Here is a 23,932-nt window from a genome sequence, read left to right as displayed (position 1 = left end):
AGACTAACCCCCAAAAGCTTAATCTCTTGATAAGTCACATATATGGTCAGTGGAAAGGCTAGAGTAGATCCCAGGTCCTCTGTGCCCTATTGACTGTAAATACAGACATAGCGAGCTACACTGTGAGCATGTGCATATAGCTTTGGCTCATTTTTGAAAGGCATATTCCCTTTGCTATGGGTTTGTTGCCAAAGTGCCAAGACAGTTTTATGTAGGGAAAAATACCTGCATGTTCCGTGAAAAATGGTGATTTTACCATTAATTGTTAATGGTAAATGTCATCGTTGTCATTATCATTTAGTTGTCACTGCAACTGAGGGCAGCCTGTGAGGGGTAAAGTGAAGCTTTTGTCTTAAACATCAAACCTTATTCCTAAATAGGTATATTTTCAACCTCCTACTAAGGCAACAATTTTTTGAGTAGTAAAATTGAATTAAGTAATTCCACCATAATTTAATACAGGAAAATTTGTATACAGGTAGATTTTCTTAATAGTCAAAGAGAGCATTGTTACCTTATTCCTTTTAATAAGTTTTGAAAGTCCTATATTGGTAGAATATGGGAAATAAGTCACTTTGTACTTCTGCTTTGCCACTAACACTATATGGCTATGTCTATACTGTGCCACAGTGTGAATGCTGCAGTTATATTGCAAAGTGTTGCAATATAACTGTCCTGTATTGACACTGCTGACATGAACTAAAAAGTACCTAGTCTGAATTAAAAACACCCCGTTTCAACATTAAAAGCAGCCGGAACAAGTGTACAGTCTCTAGACATCAGTATGGAATACTGAAAGACATTTCTTTAATCACCTAATCAGACCTATTTATGGAAACTTGTTTGGCTAAAATCCAGTGAATAGAACTGTAGACCTCAGATTACTTTAACCTTCTGCAAACTTCAGACCTCATACACAACACGACCACCTAATCAAAAAAATTTAATATAATTTAAATAAACGGTTAACCTTTAACATCTAAGGAGTGTTGTTTAAGTAGCATTGAAGTAGTCTAAACAAATGGTGAAACTTGATACTTTGGAGTTCTCAGACAGGAAAGGTAAAATTTGAAGTCTAGGATTTGTTCTGTACTCAGTATCCATTAAATAAAAAGTGTCCTAAATTTTCAAGATGTAGCTAAATGGGAATATAAAATTGTCAATCAGTTACATAGATTATCTGTTTATTATGTCATGGTGCCTTGTAAATATCTACATTGTATTGTTTTATATGTAGTAGCATTTATTCTAGTAACGTGGATATTTCAATGCTGTTAATGCACATTATTGAGGCTGCTCAGGGGTAAAACAGCCAAACCATGAGATTTGCAGCAGATATATTATTCTGCTGGGTTCCTAATTTTATTCTACAACTTGCACTGTAAATTATGCATTTATACAGCATTATAAAGATGTACATTCTGATGCCGTCTCCAAGAAAAATCAGGAAAGTGAAATCACTGTTTCAAGAGTTTAGTTAACAATTTTGAAAAATAGATATCTTTGTATTTCAGCTGAGATTAAAAAACTGAAGTGTGGGACTGAATACAGATAGCCAGAGCTGAGAGAGATCTGAATAATATGACTTCTGTTACTACTAATAAAAAGCCTGAATAGCTAAATTAAGGGCTAGGAAGGTTAATTATACATTCTTTTTAGTACAAAAGATTATCAGAAATTGTGCATTAGCTAATTCACACATAGTACTAATGGAAGGGGCATACAAAATTAATTTCTACAGTATCATGTAGATTATAGGCACTTAGTCTTCTATAGCTAACATCTATTCTCTCCCTTATGGTCCACACTGTGTGTGTTTTTGTGTGTATATATGTGTATGTTGGAATTGGAAATCACAGAACCATTGAAATATGGGGCTGGAAGGGACTTCAAGGGGTTGTCTACTCTAGCCGCCTGCCCTGAGGCAGGACTATGCATACTTACACCATCTTGGAAAGTTGTTTGTCTAACCTATTCACAAAAACATCCTCTGATGTGAATTCCACAACCTCCCTTGGAAGCCTATTCCAGAACTTAACTACCCTTACGTTAGGTAAGATATTAGGAAAACTTTCTCTGTTTCCTTTACTACAGATTAAGCCACATTACTACTTGTCTTACCTTCAGTGGACACTGAGAACAACTGATCACTGTCCTCTTTATAACAGCCTTCAACATATTGGAAGACTGTTATCAGTCCCTGCAGCCCTCAGTTTCCTTTTCTCAAAACTACACATTTGCTCATACATCCAGTTTTCTAAACCTTTCCTCATTTTGCTTGCTCTCCTCTGGAGTCTCTCCAATTTGTCCACATCTTTCTTAAAGTGTGATGCTTCAAAGTGGACACTGTACTCCAGCTGAGGTCTCACCAGCGCTGAATAAAGTGGGACTATTAACTCCCGTGTCTTACATACAACAGTCCTGTTCATACACCCAAGAATATTAGTCTTTTTTGCAACTGCAATTTGCATCAAATTATCCTCATGTTTAATTTATGGTCCACTATAACACCCAGATCCTTTTTCTGCATTACTACCAGCTAGCCAGTTATTCCCCTTTTTGTAGTGGTATATTTAATTTTTTTCTCCTAAGTGTAGGACTCTGCACTTGTGTTTATTGAATTTAATTTTGTTCACTTCAGACCAATTCTCCAATTTTTCAAGGTTATTTTGAATTCTAATCTTGTATTCCAAAGTGCTTGCAACCCGTCTCAGCTTGGTGTCATATACAAACTTTATAAGCATACTCTCCACTCCATTATCCAAGTTATTAATCATAGAAACATAGAAGATTAGGGTTGGAAGAGACCTCAGGAGGTCATCTAGTCCAACCCCCTGCTCAAAGCAGGACCAACACCAACTAAATCATCCCAGTCAGGACTTTGTCAAGACAGGCCTTAAAAACTGATAAGGATAAAGATTCCACCACCTCCCTAGGTAACCCATTCCAGTGCTTCACCACCCTCCTAGTGAAATAATTTTTTCTAATATCCAACCTAGACCTCCCCCACTGCAACTCGAGACCATTGCTCCTTGTTAATGAAAACATTGAATAGTAGGGGACCCCCAATAGACACATTTGAAAGTGTAAAAGCAAACCATTGAACACTACTCTTTGAGTATGGTTTTTCAACCAGTTGTGCACCACCTTATAGTAATTTCATCTAGACCACATTTCCCTAGTTGCCTTGTGAAAATGTTGTGCAATTGCCAAAATCCTTACTAAAGTCAAGATACATCATGTCTACTGCTTCCCTCCTATCCAATAGGATGGTAACCCTATAGTTTTTCCCTATGTAGTATGGGTTATGTTAAGGATACCATTGTAATCAACAGTTTATAATGTAACATAAATAGCAACAGCTAAAGGAAATTATGATTCTTTGCCACATAGATGTATTCCTCTACTTCATAATTATAACAAATGTTTTTCAGCTATAACAAAGTAGAGGAATATACTTGTTGCAAAGATCAACTATTTATTTCTGAATGATGAACAAATTTGCATGTAATTTTAGCAACAAGCTGGTAAACAGAAAGATGCTTGAGTGATGGAAAACCTGGAGGGAGAAAGCATGGGATTATGCAGTACCACATAAATGACAGAAGCAAATGCAGCCCAGGTTCTGGTAATTTCATTAGTGTGTTTTTCAACACAGGCAGAATGGTCTCATTGTATGTCGGTCTTTCCAGGCCCCTAAAGCAGGGGATCTGCTCTGAAAAGTAAAGGAAAAAGTGGCAGTTATCTTTATGTATTCACTTGTCTGGAATCCTTTATCTTCAACTTGGAATAAATTATTCATTACATATGTGATATAATACACAAGGAGATGCAGGTCTTCCCTCCATAAATAGTACATTACTAGAGTGTCACAGGAAATATGAGTGGCCTTTGATTTTTGCAATGTATACTTATTGGGTGGATCCTGGTCCCAGATGAGTGTAAATTGGGATCAACTTGGTTGAAAACAGTGGAGTTACTATGGTGTAAATGTGATCACAATCAGGCCTGTATTCTTTTTTTCTCATCTGTATAAGGCTATTAACAGTTTTCAAAATGATATAATTTTGCTGCCTCTTCTTAACCATTTGTACACACAGTTTTTAAAGTGAGACCAAATGGTTTTGGTTTACCCTCCTGGAGTGCAATATATTGATATGAGTTCTGTCTTTATTTCCTCTCTGTCCACATAGCACACCAAGTCTCAGTTAAACTAAATTTTTTACTTATCCATATTTTATATGTGCCTATTAGCAATGGATGGGACATACCTTACAGGACCTGAAAGGGGCTGTCATGATTATGGTTCCCCTTCTCAGGTTCTCTAATAAAAGAAGGCTATGTCTGCTCCGAGGTGGGAACCTATGACCTAGAGGAGTTGCCTGAGAAGCTCAAAGGAAGGAGTCAGGAGATGCATCTAATTTCCAGAAATATATATGAATAAGCCAGTTTTTTTTTCTGCTGTAGAGCGGAAACTCCTCACTCCTTGGAAGGGTCGTTAAAAGCATGTACTTTTTATTTTGTGAATCATTCTTAGAAATAACCAGCTCAAGATACTGAGGGCCTTTTGCACTGGCTCTTGAAAATAATCAGGCATATTTTCCAAAAGAGGCTTTTCCTTCTAAAGCATCTCCTATTGCTTGTAAGAGTCACCTAACTGGTCTCTGCTACACTAAAATTCACATACAGCAACAACTTTGTTTCCTACTCAGTCACTTCAGATGTGCTTTATCCCTTTGTCTTGGTCTTTTTGGACAAACAGCTCACACATCCATAGTCGGGGACTAATCCCTGCATTTGCAGGATATTAGATTATTTGAGTTGTAGGTCATCTTCATCACTAACTTCTGTGATATTAAGCAATTTTTATTGTACTACTTTGAGGTGGCATTCAAACTTTGTACTTTCTGCAGAAAAGGACCTAGGGGTCACAGTGGACGAGAAGCTGGATATGAGTCAACAGTGTGCTCTTGTTGCCAAGAAGGCTAACGGCATTTTGGGCTGTATACGTAGGGGCATTGCCAGCAGATCGAGGAACGTGATCGTTCCCCTTTATTCGACATTGGTGAGGCCTCATCTGGAGTACTGTGTCCAGTTTTGGGCCCCACACTACAAGAAGGATGTGGAAAAATTGGAAAGAGTCCAGCGGAGGGCAACAAAAATGATTAGGGGTCTGGAGCACATGACTTATGAGGAGAGGCTGAGGGAACTGGGATTGTTTAGTCTCCAGAAGAGAAGAATGAGGGGGGATTTGATAGCTGCTTTCAACTACCTGAGGGGGGGTTCCAAAGAGGATGGAGCTCGGCTGTTCTCAGTGGTGGCAGATGACAGAACAAGGAGCAATGGTCTCAAGTTGCAGTGGGGGAGGTCTAGGTTGGATATTAGGAAACACTATTTCACTAGGAGGGTGTTGAAGCACTGGAATGAGTTACCTAGGGAGGTGGTGGAGTCTCCTTCCTTGGAGGTTTTTAAGGTCAGGCTTAACAAAGCCCTGGCTGGGATGATTTAGTTGGGAATTGGTCCTGCTTTGAGCAGGGGGTTGAACTAGATGACCTCCTGAGGTTCCTTCCAACCCTGATATTCTATGATTCTATGATTCTACTTGATTCAAGGGTCACTCCTAATTAATGCTTGCATAAAAAAAATATTCTTGGAAACTTTATTTTCCTGTACTGTAGAAATTGTTCAAGTTGACCCAGCAATAAAAATTGCAAATGACCAGCTTTGTTCTTAACCCCTACTTGCAGGGAGATACCACATTGGATATGGTACTTCTGCCTTGCTCACCTGGTCGAACTGATTCACTGATTCTATCCAAAGACTTTCATGAACATATTCATAGCTAGCTACGTTTTAATTTTCCTTGAACTTGGCTCCATCGCTCATTCTGGCACCAGCCTTCTATTAATGCTGGTAAATAACTAGGCAAAGCTACGTATTTTATTGACTCCTCCAGACATCTGCAGACTAAACAAAATAAATAAAATGTTTGTCATTGTTACACCCAGTTTGAATTTGGCCCAACATGCATTAGAAAATCTAGTCAAAATGAAGCAGAGCGTGGTGGTAGTGCCAAATTTTAGGCACTTTTTTTTCTTCAGGATTCAGTTGCAATAGTTTTGTAGGAAACAAAACTTGGAAATTTCCAACCACTGGTTGTCATTTTGCTCTGTTTAGAAATTATGGCAAAACTGAGGTTTAAATGTTCATTTTAAAATGTCTGCTTTTACTTTTCCATTGAGTCCCATGCTTGTTTCTGTATTAGGGATAACATTGCTGTGACTATATATTTTGTCCAACACAGAAATCAGTAAAACTGCCCCCATCATTTTTTAAAGCTACAGTCTTTGGATTTAGGAGTTTCCTTCTCTATTCTACTTGCTCTGCTTTTAGCTATTGGGAGACTAAACATGTGTATTGTTCATAAAGTTACTAGAAGGCGGAAACTTGAAATCATCTCTATTGAAATACAAGTCGATTTGTCTCTCCTGTGGGAGAAACCCAGAGTGGATGAATTCTCCCTTTTTTTATTTTGCTTTTTAAAAAGTATTTAAAAGATGTAACTTACTGTGGGCTGACTATTTTCCTTTCGGAATTTGCATCAGAATTAAGGCTACATTATGTTCAAGGTAGCCAGTTTCAAATTATGTAGTTTTATTGCTTTTTCTGCAATAGTGTGATACAGATATAGACTGTGTGCCCATGTACATAGGTATTTGTATAATTTTGTGGTGACACATGATAAATTAAAGGTGTGTGATTCTTCTGCTTATTGGGGAAGAATACAGTTAGGTGAAACAATAAATCCTTAAATTTGGTGGGGAAAATCAGGACAAAGCACTATACAAATTACTTGATAACTTGATTACTTGATACTTCTTTCCTAGTTTATATGGAGATCAGACAATATTAATTTGCCGTTACTATAAATAGAAAACAGATCATACACAAAAACTAGAGAACTTAGTATGACTCAGATACTTAGGGCATAAAGTTTGGTTTTGCACATGAATTCAAGAGAAATTGAGACCACATGGAGCTATATTCTTCCTTACTGCATTCTCTGTGCTCTTACACAAGGGAGTTCATTTGGTCTGTTTTGAGAGCTTGCAAGACTGACACAAAAGCTATCCATTCAATCAGGCTCACAAAGACCACCAAGATTGCAGAACTACAAGTCATCTGAAGAGAGACTACAGCACTGAAATCTCATGGTGACACCTTGGCTGCAACAGTATCACAGAATATTGGACTTTGCTGTGACTGGCTTTGTCCCAAGGTGTGCGTTCAGTTCCAGTGAAGAGTGGGGAGACCCAATGGCTTCCATGCAGGCATTTCTGGGGTAGCATTCCGCTATATATGACCCAGGGTGCCTGAGGTAGCCCTCACTGTAAATGCCAAAAACAGGGCAGGCTGCAAAAGCGAGAGCAGATACTCCCAAAACTGGTGGTTAACACTGAAGTTAAACTCATCAGCCAGTCACAAACTGTGCTTCTGATCCCCCACACTGGTTATCAATAAGCTGAAAAAAGAAATCACACAACTCCCTTTATTGCATTACAGTTCTCTGGCTCCCAATCAGCACATAGGTCCAGTACAGTGAAAAGTTATTTAAAAACTCTGTTCACTATACAATGTGTTCTTTTGACCCCAAAGGGTTAGCCACGCTACCAGGTCAATATTAGTTTGGAGCTTACCCAAAATACCACACTGCCAGCCAATCCTTTAATGTCTAAAACTAAAACCTTTATTATAAAGAAAAAAGAACAAGAAAAGAGTTGTTAAATGGTATAGCAGTCAGATACGTACAAAGACTTCAAAGTCCATTTATCAGGTTCTTAGCAATATTGGTGAGTTTGCTGGCTTGAAAGTCCCTCTGGAACACATCCACAGCTTGGATACGTCTTTCAGTCCCTTGTTCAGAGCTTTATTTGTAGAAAAGTTACTCCAGAGGTAAGAAACAAGATTGAAGACAAAATATAGAATGATGCAGCTGCCCTTCATATTCCTTTTGCCATGTGGCTTGTACAGTAAAAGCTGTGTTTTCACAGCTGTGTTATCCAGCCCTGTGTTATCCAGCCCTGTATCAACTGGAAAGCTCTATAAATCAGCATTTCTAATCTCCATAAAAAGTCCGGTTTAAAGTTCCAGTTGGTGCGGGGCCAGCAGGCTCCCTACCTGGCTCCCCGAAAGCAGTGACATGTCCCTGTTGCTCCTAGGCTGAGGAATGGCCAAGAGGGGCTTGGAGTGTCGGGGGCGGGGGGAGTTGGTCGCAGGAGGAGGTGTGTGGCATGGGCTCTGGGAGGGAGTTTGGGTGTGGGTGGGGGCTCAAGGCAGGGGGTTGGGGCATGGGAAGGGGCTCGGGGTGCCGGTCCTGGGGGGCTCTCACCTCAGCAGTTCCTAGGCAGAGGCATGACAGGCGGCTCTGTGCGCTGCCCCCGCCACGAGTGCTGGCTTGGCAGCTCCCATTAGCCGGGAACTACGGCCAATGGGAGATGCAGGGGCAGCGCCTGCGAGCAGAGGCTGCATGCACAGCTGCCTGCTGCACCTCTGCCTAGGAGCAGGAAGGAATACAATTGATGGTTTAAGTTGTAATGGCCACAGTTGTGAACAGATGTCTCCTTTTGTCAAGAAACATGGGGTGTCTCAGAAGTCTCTCACTGCCGAAAGGATTTTGTTTGCTGATTTTATTTTCAAAGTTGTGCTTTAAATTTATATTCAGATGACACCTATGTCCCGATTTGTGAGTGGGCATGAAGCCATCCTAACAGATGGGTATGAGTACAGGCCTGCCAAGGATTCAGGATTAGTGTTCCATGGGGGGACAAAGTGGCTTCAAACCTTTATCATCATTTTGATTCTAGGTATAAAGCATTCTGAAATGAAGGCTGAACTGTGATTTCTGCTGAAGGAGACCCAGATGTCTTTACTGTGCTAATGATATTATTTAAATAATAACTTTTAACATCCAGACTTCAGTTATCAGATATATTGGAAATCATTGGATAATTGTTAAAAATCTAAGTCATCTGGAGAAGGGATGGGGTGGAGGGAATAGACAAGAGAAGAAAATGATTTGCAGTTGCTGTGGTAGGTCATGTATTAGTGGAATGTAGGATTTCTGTTCTGCCTGACATCAGTTAGGAAGATGACATCAAGGAACTTCTCTTTAGGAAGCAAGTTACTTTCAGTCTGGTTAAATGTAAGGGAATATGCCATTCCTGTGGTGGAGCTTTCTGAATAATTGTGTAAGCTGCTGCAGTTATATGATTTAAGTCTTGTGTATTTGAATACAATTTGGCCCAAGACTAGGTTTAGAATAGTAGACTTCCAGCTATTTTTTTAAAGAGCCACCCTTGAAATATTGTTACTTTTTCATGGAGTTTAATTGAGGCTGTGAAAGAGTATGCACTTCTATTGCAAATATTCCATAGCAGTTGCATTGTATATCCAGCATAAAAGTAGTTCTGTGGTGTATGTTTTCTTTCCATCTGTATATTTTCTTTCCCTTTTGGGGGTTGGTGGCATTGGTGAATACTTTCTAGATATGAGTCTGAGTCAAGAAATATTGTAGCTCTGATGCTGACACAAAAGGGAGTGCTATGATTTTACATGAATAGCTGACATTTTAGGAACCCCCAGCCACTGTATTCCCCAGAGGTTGCAATTTTGAGACACTCCCAGTCCCTACCCTTGTTGTCTTGGGTTGTTGTGGTATGGGGGCATATAGACCCAGGAGTCTCTCTCCTCTCTGCATTACAGGTGGGTGCTATAAGTTTATGCTTTAAAGAATTCTAAAACATGTATTGCCTAAGGCCTGGTCTACACTTACCCCCCAATTCGAACTAAGGTACGCAACTTCAGCTACGTGAATAACGTAGCTGAAGTCGAAGTACCTTAGTTCGAACTTACCTCGGTCCACACGCGGCAGGCAGGCTCCCCCGTCGACGCCGCGGTACTCCTCTCATATAGCTGGAGTACCGCAGTCGACGGCAATCACTTCCTGGTTCGACTTATCGCGTCCAGACAAGACGCGATAAGTCGAACCCATAACTTCGATTCCCAGCCGCCGAACTAGCGGCTGGGTGTAGACATACCCTAAGTGTAAAAGGCGTCAAAGTACTATGAATATGTGGTTACAGAAAATTAGTTGCAGTTTGTTGTTTTACTCTAGGGAGCATAGGGGAGAGGGGGTAAACCACTGTGGAAACTTCAGTTACCAATGTTAAGTTCATAGCACTCTATATATGCCTTAGGTTTAAAGGCTAGAGGGTTCTGTAACATATGTTAAACTTGGTTTCTGTTCTTTGAAGGCACAGGATTCTTTATTAGCTCAGAAAGCACAAATACCTATAACACAGAGCATAGAGAGACTTGTCTCTGTATGGACTCATACTAAAATGTCTCAGCCACAGTTTAACATTGCTGAACAACTTGATTCAATAACCTAATAACAGTAATCCATGTGGGTTCAGTTTTTCTGTTCCTTTACAGTACACACAATTCTGTTCCTTTACAGTACACACAGTACACAGTGTCCAAACCGTGGCTTCTCTCTGTGTAGATAATGAGATAGGACTGGGAGTCAGGAGGTTTGAGTTCTAGTCTGTGCTTTTATCACAAGACCACTGCCTAATCACTCAGAAAATGCGTTGTCCAAGATCTGTATTACAAGGATTTTATTTTCAAGGATAATTGAAAAAAGTCAGACTCATAAGTTGTATGCAATGTTGTAGCTATGTTGGACCCAGGATATTAGAAAGACTAGGTGGGTGAGATCTTTTATTGGACCAAGTTGATCCAATAAAAATATTCTCACCCACCTTGTCTCTAAGACTGTTATAAATTTCCATAATTGATAAGCTTAATGCATTATTGACAGCCAGTCAGAAAATAGCACTTGGCCTCAAAATTAACAGTTTCCTAAATCGAAGCCACACACTATAAAGTTTCTTTGGTTCACGTTGAAAAACATTATTGAACTACTTATGCACTGTCTACAGTGAGAGGGTTATTTTTTTAAACTGCATTTATTCTGAAGTTATCTAACTTAACTTTTGGATCTTATGAGTTTCAGTCTAGCTTGGCATTGTTTTTACTCACAACTGAATCTAGATGATGCTGGTAACTGAAAATGTGGCATAGACAGACAATCAGTTGCATATTTCATTTTGATAAAGTCTGTTTGATAGGGATTTGTATAACAGTTTATGTAACCTTAGTAGAGAATGGGAAGCATGACCTAGTGGTTAAAGCACAGGGCTGGGCATCAGGAGGCTGGCAGTTTGCCACTGCCATGGACTTGCTGTGTGATCTTAACCAAAATTACTCAGCTTCTCTGCCTCAGTTACCCTATGAGTAAAATAGGGAATCATGCTTGTTTACATCAGAAGGGTATTGTGACCCTTGTTTCACTAATGTTTGTAAAACACCTGGAGTGGCTTTATACTAGGAAAGTAAAACAAAACCAAGTTGTAAGGATTTATTTTTTTTACCACTGGGGGGGGGGCAAAAAAGTAATTAATAAGAGACAATGATAGGGATTTGCTTCTCTGTGATGGTGGGAGTGCAGCAAAATAACAGTTATCAACTTTCATATACATTTGGCACATGGATAAATCTATATGTGTGTATCATGCTAACTAAAATCTCACCATTTGCATGCACAATTTAGGAGATACCTTGAAGTCCTGAATTTTCTTTGATTCATAATTTAAAGTACCCTTTAGCTCAAGTATAAAATATCCCTAGGAAAAAGCCTTTGCTTGTTTTGATGTCTCAATATAGTTTTGAGACAAAGTTCTGTAAGTATATAATTTTGGGGGATTTACAACTCAATTGCATCCTCTCTCTTGCAAGATACCCGAAGGGAATTTTTATAGTTGCTAAGTTTCAGGCATCTCTGGGGAGACTGTATTTGGTGAAGCTGAATTTCATTCTTTGGGCCAATCAGTGTAGATGTTTTTCCTGGAAGGTATGACATTTGTTCCTGTGTGTAATGTTCAGGACTCATTTCCTGGAAGTTAAGGGAAGCTGAGATGGTTGAGATAACTGAACAAGAGAATTTGTAAACTTCTATAATTGTATGTACTGAGCTGTCATAGCAGCTGCATAGCAATCACCATTGATTTTGTAACTGACCAAATTGGTTTAATTCACTGATGTGATATTTTTGAAAGCTAGGATTATATATTTTTCAGAACTATTGAATAACTGCCTGTTCAGTTCCTTATACAAGCAAACATCAATAGAAATGTTTACAAGTGTCTTGCATATGCAGTTGGTTCAGTATTTAAAAACAATGTGTATATTCCCTGAAATATTTATGAATGAACATTAGTTAAAAGTTAGCATTTTGTAGTGCTTAAATATGTAAACCCGAGTAGCTTTACAATAAGTTTTAAAGAGTAGTTACTGCTGCGTCTACTGCAAAAAGATAGGTAACCTATAAGACTGACCTAAAAGGTGAGAACTGAGTTAAGGTACAGCTAGTATGCTTGAACCTGTATTTATGGTTACAAAAGGTACTATGTAAAAATGGCATTTTCTTACCTGCTGGCAGCAGACATGTTGTGTATGCAGTGACGATTGCATCCTGAGTACAGTAAGTTTTAGTCTCAGTCATTCATGTTTGCATATTGACTCTGCAGTGCTATAAGCGGGTGATCTGGATTCTTCTCTAGCTGATGCATCATAAAAGGAAAGCATTCCCATTACTTACCTAGGGTGCGCAAGAAGGACTTGGAAGGGGGCAGTGGCAGAAAAGGGGGGAAATTAAATCATTTCATGGTACTGATTGCTTGGTGGAGTAGTGATAGAGACCAGTGTCCTATTAGCCAGCAAATTGGCTTTTGCCTGTCCCTCTTTATAGGGCGTATGTGAGGGCTGCCAGATGCAAGGTCAGGCATTGGCTTCCACCTACCCATCCTTGGGGTTGTGATTTTTGTTCTGGGTTATTGATGGCATCAGTGGGGGTTGTTTCTGGGATAGAAAATGTATCAAACAGAGGTGGTGTTTCCCAGTGTGGTCTGCACCAAGCTGATTGTCTGTCAGGGTCAGGTAGGAATTTTTCTCTGGATCGCTTTTCTTCCATGTTGTTGGGGCCTCTTATGGCCATTGAGTTCTGAAATAACCAATTTGGACTATTGGGTATAACTATCTGGATAACAGCTGGAAATCACCTGTGTTCTATTCCCAAATAAACTTGCAACCAGGTGAAATTCACATCTTTTTTTCAGAGGGCCAGCACAAGTGCTGTTAACTATCAAAGGGTTGAGCAATTAATGGTCAGTGCTTTGCATTCATACATATTGATTTTCCCCACATACACTGGGTCTAGGAAAGCTAAGAAAAAGCAAAACTTACCTAAAAGTATAGCATACAGATATTGTTGTGAAGTGGTCGAGAATTCAAACTACGTAATGCTGGATGAAGAGGGCAGTTTTTTGAGAAACCCGGCCCAGAAGTTTTCTGTATTTTGGAGGTCCCTCTGCAAACATGTTTTGAAAAGGAAACTATTTCCCAGCAATTTTAAAAGGGAGACAAATATCTTGGTTTCTATGTAAGTAGCTGTACAGTATTCTTAATCACAATTTGGATTTGTCATTTGACTGAACTTGTCTTTAATCTTTTGTCTGCAACCAAGTGCATCAGTCAAAGGATTGCAACTGGGTTTTAAGACGCTTCTGGCTGTTGTTTCCCTTGCCACAGATGTTACCCTGCTTAGTTTTATGGTAAAAAAACCAAGCTAAAAGACCAATCCCTGAATCAATATTAATATATTACTGGGACTTTGCTATCTTGTTGAATTTAACATCTGTTGATCTCAAGGCACTTTACAAAGGGGCATGTGAGTGGTAAGAATCAGTATCATCAGTTTACAGATGGGAGAATGGAGGCACAGGTGGTTAAGTGATTTACATAAGGTCCCATGGTGAGTTGGTGGCAGAGCCAGGAATAGAAGCTGGATCTTCTGGCTCCTAGTCCCATGACCTTTCCAAAGGACCGTGTTGTCCCTGCTGTCAAGAGTTGAAAGTTAAATTATTTGTCAGGAATTTCCCATATTAGGCAGACAATCTATACATTTTCTTAGACTTATGAAATATTGAGGCTTCCCGGGGGTTACCCATGGTTATGAGGCACCTTCCTATCACCTGCCCATAGCATGAGGAGGTCTTGTCTATGCCTGACTGGGGGTCAGCTCCCCAACCCCACATGCCATGAGCAACACAAGCACTCCCCTCTGGGCCTCGTTGGTCCCACAGTCACTCTACAGGTTAGCGATAGGCACAGTCCAACCCCTGAGCCCTCCAAGCGTTCTGGAGTGTCCTGCCCCTGTTCCACTGGACACACTCAGATTTACAGACTCACTGCTCCCAAAGGAACACTACACCCCAGTTTACTAGATTGCCACAGCACTTAAATAAGTTTATAATGAAAACAAGTAAAAGCTTATTTAACACAGTGATACCAAGTAGAGCCTAGACTTATTTAACTACATATGATCATGTCTTACAGAGAAAAGCTCACCCAAAGTTCTGCCAGCATTTTACAGCCTGGCTTGGCTGTGATCTTCTGTTTGTGAGACAAGTCACTCTGTCAGCTTGCCTGCTAGGTGAAAGATGCTGAGCGTTTCTTGGTACCCTTAGAGGTAACAGGACAGTTCTTTGTTCTTTTTCAAGAACAGGATAACCCCTATTCTTTTACTTGTCACCAAAGTCCCCTGCCTTAACTCCAAGACTTTGAGAAGATAATTTCCAGTATAGATACATAACTTGCTAAATATTATCCATACATTTTGCATGTTTATGATGATCAGTGGGTTACTGGCTCGTAATAGAGACTTTATATGCTGCCTTTTGGTGAAGTTAGTATGTTTTTATCTGACCCAGGGGATCTCTGTAAAATCCTATGCTTCCTCTGGGCCCTCTGCCAGTTGGCACCAAGAGGATTTTGCGTCACAAACACATTTTTCAGTTTAATACAAAAAGTTATGTATCTTAATGGCACACTCAGCTGCGTAGATGATGACTAAACTGTGTAAAACTGCTGTATTCAACTTGGATAGTAACATCCACATGGCAGGGTTCTGTCTTTTTGATTTGTTGGAGTACCATGTACTCTAGTTGCACTATGATGCTGACCCAGCAAAACACTTAAGTATGTGCTTAATTTTAAGCACATGACCAGTCCCATTGACATCAGTGAGACTACTCATGTTTAATTGTCTTGCTGGATCAAGGTGCATACTAACAGTAATAATCCATGATGAAAATGTCAGCTGATTTGATGTATGCATTGTAGTTGTAGCCAGGTTGGTCCCCGGGCATTAGAGAGACCAGGTGGGTGAGGTAATATCTTTTAATGGACCGACTTCTGTTAGTGAGAGAGACAAGCTTGCAAGCCATACAGAGCTTGTCTCTCACCAACAGAAGTTAGTCCAATAAAAGATATTACCTTACTCACCTGGTCTCACTGCTTTGATGGTCTACTATCTTTACGGAATATTAATTTTCAGCAATTAGACGTTTATGGGGGGTCATGAATATAATGAAGTTATATTGTTACATTGAAGTTACAAGGTATTGAGTTAAAAAATCCCAACGAAAAGCAAAGCTTTTAAAAATGTGAGTTTTTAATGCACATTTGTTTGAATTAAAAAAAAAAGGCTTCATGGTTTGTTTTGTTTTGTTCATTCAAAAGTTTTCCCTTTCTGGAGAAAATAAACTCATCTGCAAGTAGAAATTAGACATGTTCTGAGTGAAAAGTGAAAGCGTGATGAAGAGTTTTTGTTTGTTTGTTTGTTCACAAAAACAATTTTAAGGTACGAGGTGTCACCTGAAACAAATTGGTCAAAATTTCAGCTCAGTGTTTCACTGAAAAGTTTTCAACAGGTCTGCACATTTCTTGTAATTCTTTTGTTCTAAGGTGAAACCTCTAAAGCTACATTCAGCTTTGATCTCTTGCTGGATGGTTTTTATAGACGTGAGAGGAAAGTGCAGTTAAAGTGACCTCTCCTCTGCCTCATTCACTGTTTCACTGCATCCTGTTTGCTCACTTTAGACTCAACTTTATAATGAAAATAATACTCAACATTATTGATTAATAATTATTTGGTAGTATGTAACATCCAGTCTTTTGGAAATATCCCTATTCTTTACCTGTAGCCACTCAGCTTTTCTTAAAGTTGTTTATTTCTAGTTAATGTAGTGCTTTCTCCAAAACTTTCCCAGAAACAGTTCTCCTAGATAAAATATCAATTAGTTTGAGCTGCAGATACATCAGACTTTTCATTTCAGTGGGGTTGTTCAGTTGAAAATGAGGACAGAAATTGGCTCAGCTCTTAATATCTGGAACTTCTGCTGCAGATAGGAGTCTCAAAAGTTTTCCATGTCTGTTGAGTGGGTCTCTCTGCAGGGTTCAAATTTAATTAACTTTTGCTATCAAATGTAGATCTCTATTGTTTCTTAGCCATATTTTACTTTATGGACATGTGTGAATCCTTTCATGTCTCAAACATTCCCCTCAGAACAATCATGCTAGAAAAGCAATCTTACTCCTGTCAAACAAACAAATGAAACACACCACAAAAACAAAAGCAACCCAACATCTCAACAGAGAATAAACCTAGATTGATTTAAATACAGCATTTCACTTTGTAAAGAAATATAGGCATTCTTTGCAATCTTTCATACATGGAGTCAACAAGTATTCACAGACAAGTGTCCATGGCATTAAACAACACTCCAAACTTAGCTGAAGGCAGGTTAGCATTTTATCTCAACTGGTTCGTCATTTATGTGTGAAGTATATTGGTAAGCAGCGAAGGCATCAAAGATGTTGAAGAGTCCTTGGGGCATGAGAGAGAAATCAAGAAAACCAAGGTGATGGAGACTTCTGCTATTAAAGCTGAGAAAGGAAGAGCTTATTGTGCTTCACTGTTTCAAGGAGGATTTATTTCAAAATAGCATTGACATTTTTTTCCTTTTCATAAGAGAATATTTTACTTTCCAGAATGCAGGGACATTCTGCTTCCAGTGATTACAAAAGAACTGAAAGAATTACTAGAACAAAGGGAAGAGCAACAACTTCAGCTTCAAGAGAAGAAGTACTGTGTAGAATTACTCAATAGCATCCTGGAGGTCCTCAGCTATCAAGACGCAGTAAGTATTGGTGAAAATGTAGATGGCTTAAGCCTACTGAGGCTGAGATGATTAAGTTGTAAAATATTGATGCTGATGAATCTCGTTTAAATGCTAAATATAAGTTGATGACAAGTTCAATTCATCTATATTTCAGCGGTAAAATTCTATAGCAGTGAGGGTATGAAAGGTGAAATACTAAAATCTAGGGCTTTTTTTCTTTTCAACTTCTGTTTAATATTCCTTGAATAGTCAGACGTTGTAAATCAATCTCCATTCATACCAACTGAGGCTTGGGCCTGTCTAAATTAATTTGTTGAAGTTCATCTTAGACTAAGGTGGTGAAGTATACTAGCATGTTACCTAATATTTATTCTAAAGTTCATATTTTACCTATTTATAAGACATCTTCCTCTCTTCTAAAATTATTTTTTTAAATATTTACTAAATATAGAAAAAGTGGTACTTACATTACATATATTGAACAAAGCTTTCAAAGAAAGATTCAGCTTCATTTACTGTCAATCAGCTTCCTCCTGGAGATTATGGTGTCACTGGAGATTATGGTTCTGCTTTTAGTATAATGGGACGTTGCTTTGGCATAGGATCTATTTTTCGAAGTTGCTGCTTTTCTGTAATCATTGAACTCTTGTTCTCTAGCTGATTATTAACTCTGCAAAATGTTGTTTTCTGATGCACTGTGTGAAGAATGTACAACAGCGAGTTCAGGTTAAAATGTAAGTGGAGGACTGTACCTTACTTTAGCTGTACGTGTACTCCTTAATTAAGAGCACACTTGGATGGGCTCCTTAATGTTCTGCGATGGCTGTCTGGATATACAGGGAGGATTTGCTGTTGCTTTGGAGGCTTCTTATGGAATGAGCACATAGGTACTTGAGTTGGGAGCACCGGAGCCTCCATCTTTATCTTGAAGAGTTGTGATGTTCTATTACATTAATCTCTGTAAGGTTACATCTTACACTACATACCACTCGCAGCAATGTGTGGGATATGCATAGCTACATATCGCAGTAGAAAGTGGGCTGCATCCACGCTGCGGTGGGTAACTACGTGTGTCTGTGAAAGGTTCTGGCAGAGGGGATGCAGCAGGGAAAGGTTTCAGCCGCTCCCAGCTACCTACCCCCTGTCAGAGCCTTGCATAAAGCTGCTTGAGACTTTCTGAGCTGCCGGAGTCTTTCCCTGTATCAGGGAAGGGTTCCAGCAGTGGGGAGGCAGCCAGATCCTGCTCTGCTAAAAATACCAATGTGGACGCTGTGGCTTGGGTGAGTAGAGAACCGTGTAGGATAGGTCTCAAGTACTTACCTACAGCTTTCAGCCATGTTTTAACTCTACTCACCTAAGCCGTGCCTTGCTCTCTACACTGCTATTTGTACCCATGCTAGGGGGCCTACTTGAGTATGTACACTACATGCCACTGAAAGAAGCGTGCAGTGTAGACGTACCCTCAATGATACAGTGATGCTTCCTGGGGGCATCCAGGGTCATTAGGTACCTCGCTACCACCTTCCCATAGTGTGAGGAAGCCTTGTCTGTGCCTACTGTGGGTCAGTTCACCAGCCTCTGGCAACACAAGCACTACCTTCTAGGCTTACACGGGCCCTGCACACTCCCTTTACAAGTTAACAATATATGCACACGCCAACTCGCAAGTCCTCCAAGAGTCCCCCTGGAGTGCCCAGTCCCCTATCCATTGGACACTCCCAAAATTCCCAGATCCTCTGCTCCCAGAGGAACCATACACCCAGCTCACCAGTTACACCTTAGATCACAGCTCTGCTTAACACATAGCACTTTGATACGTTGACAGTAACAAGAAGAAGTTTATTTAACAAAGAACAGAGATTTGAGAAGAAGCAAGTAGAATGAATGGAATCAAAAGGTTACATATAAAATAAAATCATAAAACACTTTCTAGAGTGTGAGTGTCACTAACATGATATTCCCCATCTCATAAAGGTCTCCCAAAGTTTCTCTCCCAGTGTTTAAGAGCCAGACTGAGCGTGATGCTCTCTTCATAAGACAAGACAGCTGGCAGCTCTTCCCCTTGGTGAAGGATAACTGGGTGTAAATCTGCACCCCACATATAGTTCCAAATATTCATTGTCTTCCATTGTAAAATGGGTTAATCTGCTGCTCCCTTCTCTCTCCCCCCCCGACCCCCGAGCCTCCCCTGGAGACTTTGCAACCACTTGATTAGCATTTTCCTTAGGCTGTAAATAGGTGTTCATTGTGAAGTATACACTACTTTATCAACCAGTCTATGTACATTAGCATGTCTTGCCTGAAAGAAACTTGTTCATCATCTTCTGATGACCAGCCCCAAGTCACAGACTTTGAGAAGATAATTGTCTGTATATATGGACAACTCCATACACGTTATCTGTACAAACTTTTCATCATAATTATGAGGACCAGCATGACACATGCTTACAGAAGAGACCTTACATGACATTCTTTAGTGGACTTGGATTGTACATATCAAACCCAGGGCGTCCCTGTAACCCATATGAACTCCTGTACCCTCTGCCAGTTAGCACCAAGAGATCCCTGGGTCACAGATTCTGGGGATAAAGACAAATTTATTTTACTCTGATTTTACCTTCTCATATTTAAGTGGGGCCATGTCCCAATGACACATTCACCACTGTACATTGGTTGTATAGTTCTGTAGTTCTCAAAGTGTGATAGGCATTTTAGGCCTATTTGTAAAGGTGAAGAGTTTCCTATATTTTCAGGGGGTTCTTATTCTTTCATTCTCGTTTACTTCATGGAGGAGCTAAATGATAGTTAATTGGGTTTGTGGAAAAACATGGAATGTAAAGAGGGAGTTATCAAAGGAGAGGGGAAACTTTGGTGGATTAAGTAAAGCAGGGGATTACAGGCTTGTGAAACTATTATGAGTAGAACACAAGAATGAAAAGGGATGGGTAAATGTTTTGCACAAACTTATTACATATCTCAAGTAATATATTTTAAATAGGTTCATTTTTTCAAATTAAATCACTCAGTTTCAGTTCTAGGATGCTGCCATGTTAAAGGTGAAAAAAATTATGAAAGTAATGCTTAACATTTACTAATATGCCCATTTTCAAAGAGTTTAGGAAATGAGAACTCTAGGGTCACTTGTAAATCCTTTTGAAGTATATGTAGTTAATGCAAAAGCTATTTTCCTCTCTAAGCCTTTTATTTCCTTTTGAAGTAGAGAAATGTTGAAATATTAACAAAGAAAGGTGAAGCTCTAGAACATCTGACTTGTTAATGTTGCATTCTGATTTTGATAATAGAGCTAAAATTTCAAAATGGTTTTCAGATTCCTCACTTGAAATGGAGTTCATTCCAGTATACTTTGCCAGAAGCTGGGAATGGGCGACGGGATGGATCACTTGATGATTACCTGTTCTGTTCATTCCCTCTGGGGCACCTGGCATTGGCCACTGTCGGAAGACAAGATACTGCGTTAGATGAACCTTTGGTCTGACCCAGTATGGCCATTCTTATGTTCATGTGCTGAGTAAAAGGTGGCTTTGAAAATTTGCATCTTGAAAAGATCTTGTTTTTGATGTGAAATTAGTGTTTTTAACTTCATGAAAATGCAAAATTTGAGGGGTTTGAAAACACTCAAATTTAAACTGATATTTCTGCAGCTGTTCCTAAAACTCAGCAGGAAAATAAACTGCAAAACTGATTAAACAAACATGTTCTTGTTTCAGTGGATGCAATATTTTATTCTCTTTGGTTTTCCATGTTTACTGAACCTCTGGCAACTGTGCGTGCTCAGCAATTCTGAAAACCCTTGAAAACTGCTTATTTTAAAGGGATTTTTAAATTAGAAACATATTTTAGATTTTACTTCAGAATACTTCAGTTCTAAAACCATTTGAATACTAGTGTGCTGCTGAAAGTTTAAAGAGCTGCTAGATTTTTAAATCTTGCCTTATAGAAAATTGATAATCATGGCAAATTGGTGGCTACTCTTGGCCAGTTTTAACAAGTAAAAATCTTAGGATTGATCACCTTGCATAAGAAGTACCCTGTACAATGTGCACAGTGTTCTGCTCCTTAGACCGTTGAATGTGACCTGTGCAGATCCTTGCCTTGTCTACACTGGCAATGGTGTGTAAGGGTATGTGTAGCTACAGTGAAATGCAGGCTGTGTCCACACTGAAATATGTACCTACATATGGTAATGAAATGCTCTGGCAGGGGGAAGTAGTGAGGAAGTTTCCAGCAGTGAGATGCTGCCATAACCTTTTCCTGCTGTCTCCTCCCTGCCAGGGCCTTTTCCTGCTTCTGGGGCCTTTCCCTGTGGCAGGGAAAGACTGAGGCAGTGGGATGCTCCACTGCTAAAATTAGTGTAGACAGGGGAAGCATTGTTTGGGCGAGTATAGAGAGCCATGTAGGGTACATGATGCTTGGTTCTGGCATGTTTTTACTCACCTAAACTGTGCCTGACTGTCTGCACAGCTATTCACACCTGTGTATGTACTCTCCACACCACCGTAAGTGTGTTAGAGAGCCCCTGATACACAAGTGGGTGCTAAGGTTTTTGAAGGCTGGTCCTGTCCTGTTCATTGGTTCTTGACTTCTGTGGCTATTGAGAAGCCTCCCAGTTAGCTATTGCCATTTAATTCTTCTTGGGGGATAAGTGTGATGCCTTTTGCAATAAAATTATGTTGATCCAGTTCTCGTTTTGATTCTGAATCCCTGCAGAGTTGAGGTTGGGACAGTATAATTTGGAGCAGATATACCCCAAGCCCTATCTTCTGCAGACATGTGGAATGATGTTTCCCACCATATAGCCACTGAGCACCTTCTCCATGTATTATTCTGCAACGCTGAGAAGTGGGTGGGTTAAATACACTGTAATCCTGGTATAATTTTTAAAGAAAAATGAAGTGAATGCCTGTACTCAGCAAGAAAGTCTCTACTCACCCATTTTTTTAGTCATTTAAATATGACCTTGAAATAGAAACGTCATCTTTATAAAGATCAACAATCGATATGTCCTGGAGGCAAACTTAGATACTTGGGAATTTTAGTAGCTATTCCATTTCAGACCTCTGGTAGGAACAAAGATTAGATAACAGAGATGCTCTGTTTCTCAAAATTGAAAAGTCAAAAATACAGAATCAATTTTTTTAAAATAATATTGATAGTTTTAGCAATGGGTTTTAAAACTGATTTTAATCTTTAGATACTATTCTAAGGGGTGTTTACTATTTAAGCACTGCCAGTGTTACAAATTAGAGGTCCAATGGTCCAATAACATAACTGTCCAGACAAAAGAGAAAATGTGTCTACACAGTGTATGAGATGCTCACAACAATACACTCAGAGTATATTTTTAAAATAGATTTGTGATAGCATTTTTGCAAATTTTTCTTTTCACACACGGTTAAAATAATAAAGTATGATTTTAATATTATTTAATTGTAATTTTCACTTCTAAGAACTGGCTCAGCCTTCAGATGAGATCATGCCAATTGGAGACATTTAATTATCTAAAAATGGAAACAAAAAACACCCAAAGTGTCATTCTTTACATGGATGAGCAGGATCCATTAATAATTATCCAAAATAAAATATTATTGAGGAAATACCTGAAAGCGAGCAAAGGGAGGACAGCCTTTCCTTTAAACACTGCACACAAGGTTTGCAGAATTAGCAATATCTATATTTAAAAAATATGCTTGATATAAATAAAAAAAAATCAAATTTACCTTACGAAGGATCAGATCCTACAGCCATTGCTCCTCGCTCTCTTTACTCAAACAAGTAGTCCCGTTGATTTAGATGGGACAGTGTCACGTTCTGGGATTCAATCCAGACCAGTGAGGGGTTGTCACCACCTGCCCCACAACCTTGGGTGCCTCACAATGCTTTGCTTTTGTGGTTCCAAAGCTGGGCTGCTCACAAACAGCCAAACAGCATGTAGATCACACCCTGAGTGTTTGTGTACAGCTACAGCCCTGGTCCAGCAACCCTGACCCTAGCAGCTTGTCAGCAATACACCAGCCACATTCTGGCTTCCAGCAGCCTTGGTTACTACATATAGGGTGACTGCAATGCACTCCCAGTCCCGAATTTTCCCTAAAATGTGTTCTGCACTGTCCGGCCCTCTCTGGAGCAGTTTGGATATTAGACGTCCAATCCCCCTATAAGGGGTCAATATTCAACAGTTGGCTACTTCAGTTGGCGTTACCAAACAATTCAGTTTAAACACAGCACTGGATTAGTTTTGATTTTAAAAAAATCAAACAAGCTTATTTAACTACAAAGAGAGATTTTAAGTGAGCACAAGTGTAAGGTATTAAAGTCAGAAATGGTTACAAGAGAAATAAAGATGAAAACATGTTCGAGTAGCTAAAATTTAACAACCCCGACTTGATTCAAGGTAAAGTCCTTACCACATGTTTCCAGCAGCATTGCTAATCAAATTTTCTTGTCAGGATCCCTCCCAAAAGTCAAAAGGCTGGTTCCTTTGTCATCTTAGTTGAGAGAGAGAGAGCGAAAGGAAGATAGGGAAAGATAGCCTGGGGTATTTTTGCCCCTTATTTTTATAGTACAGTTACCTTTTAAAATGTCTTTTCCTGAGCATTACCCCTAGATAAAGTTCCTTCCTTCTATGACACTGGAGACATGGAGTCTTGTGGTGATAGAGGTTTCATGTTGTTGTTTGCTAAAATGCAGATCAATCTGTTCTTCCACCCACTTCCTTGCCAAAGAATGGCTCCTTGACCAGTAATTGCCAGTCAACTTTGACACCTTGT

At 39.5% G+C, this 23,932-nt stretch overlaps 1 protein-coding gene across 1 annotated transcript in view; it reads left to right on the top strand.

Moving 5' to 3' along the window:
• DOCK2 (dedicator of cytokinesis 2) overlaps window positions 1–23,932 on the top strand; it is a 489,427-nt gene that overhangs the window by 152,372 nt on the left and 313,123 nt on the right. Inside the window, exon 26 of the mRNA XM_026660847.2 lies at window positions 17,014–17,162. Coding sequence (XP_026516632.1) covers window positions 17,014–17,162 — 149 coding nt within the window. The remainder of the gene's footprint in view (window positions 1–17,013; window positions 17,163–23,932) is intronic.

This window comes from Terrapene carolina, unplaced genomic scaffold (assembly GCF_002925995.2).
Source record: "Terrapene carolina triunguis isolate 2854851 unplaced genomic scaffold, T_m_triunguis-2.0 Scaffold838, whole genome shotgun sequence".
Classification (NCBI taxonomy): Eukaryota; Metazoa; Chordata; order Testudines; family Emydidae; genus Terrapene; species Terrapene triunguis.
The sequence above is the reverse complement of the archived record's forward strand: the minus strand, read 5'-3'. Positions and strand labels throughout refer to the sequence as shown.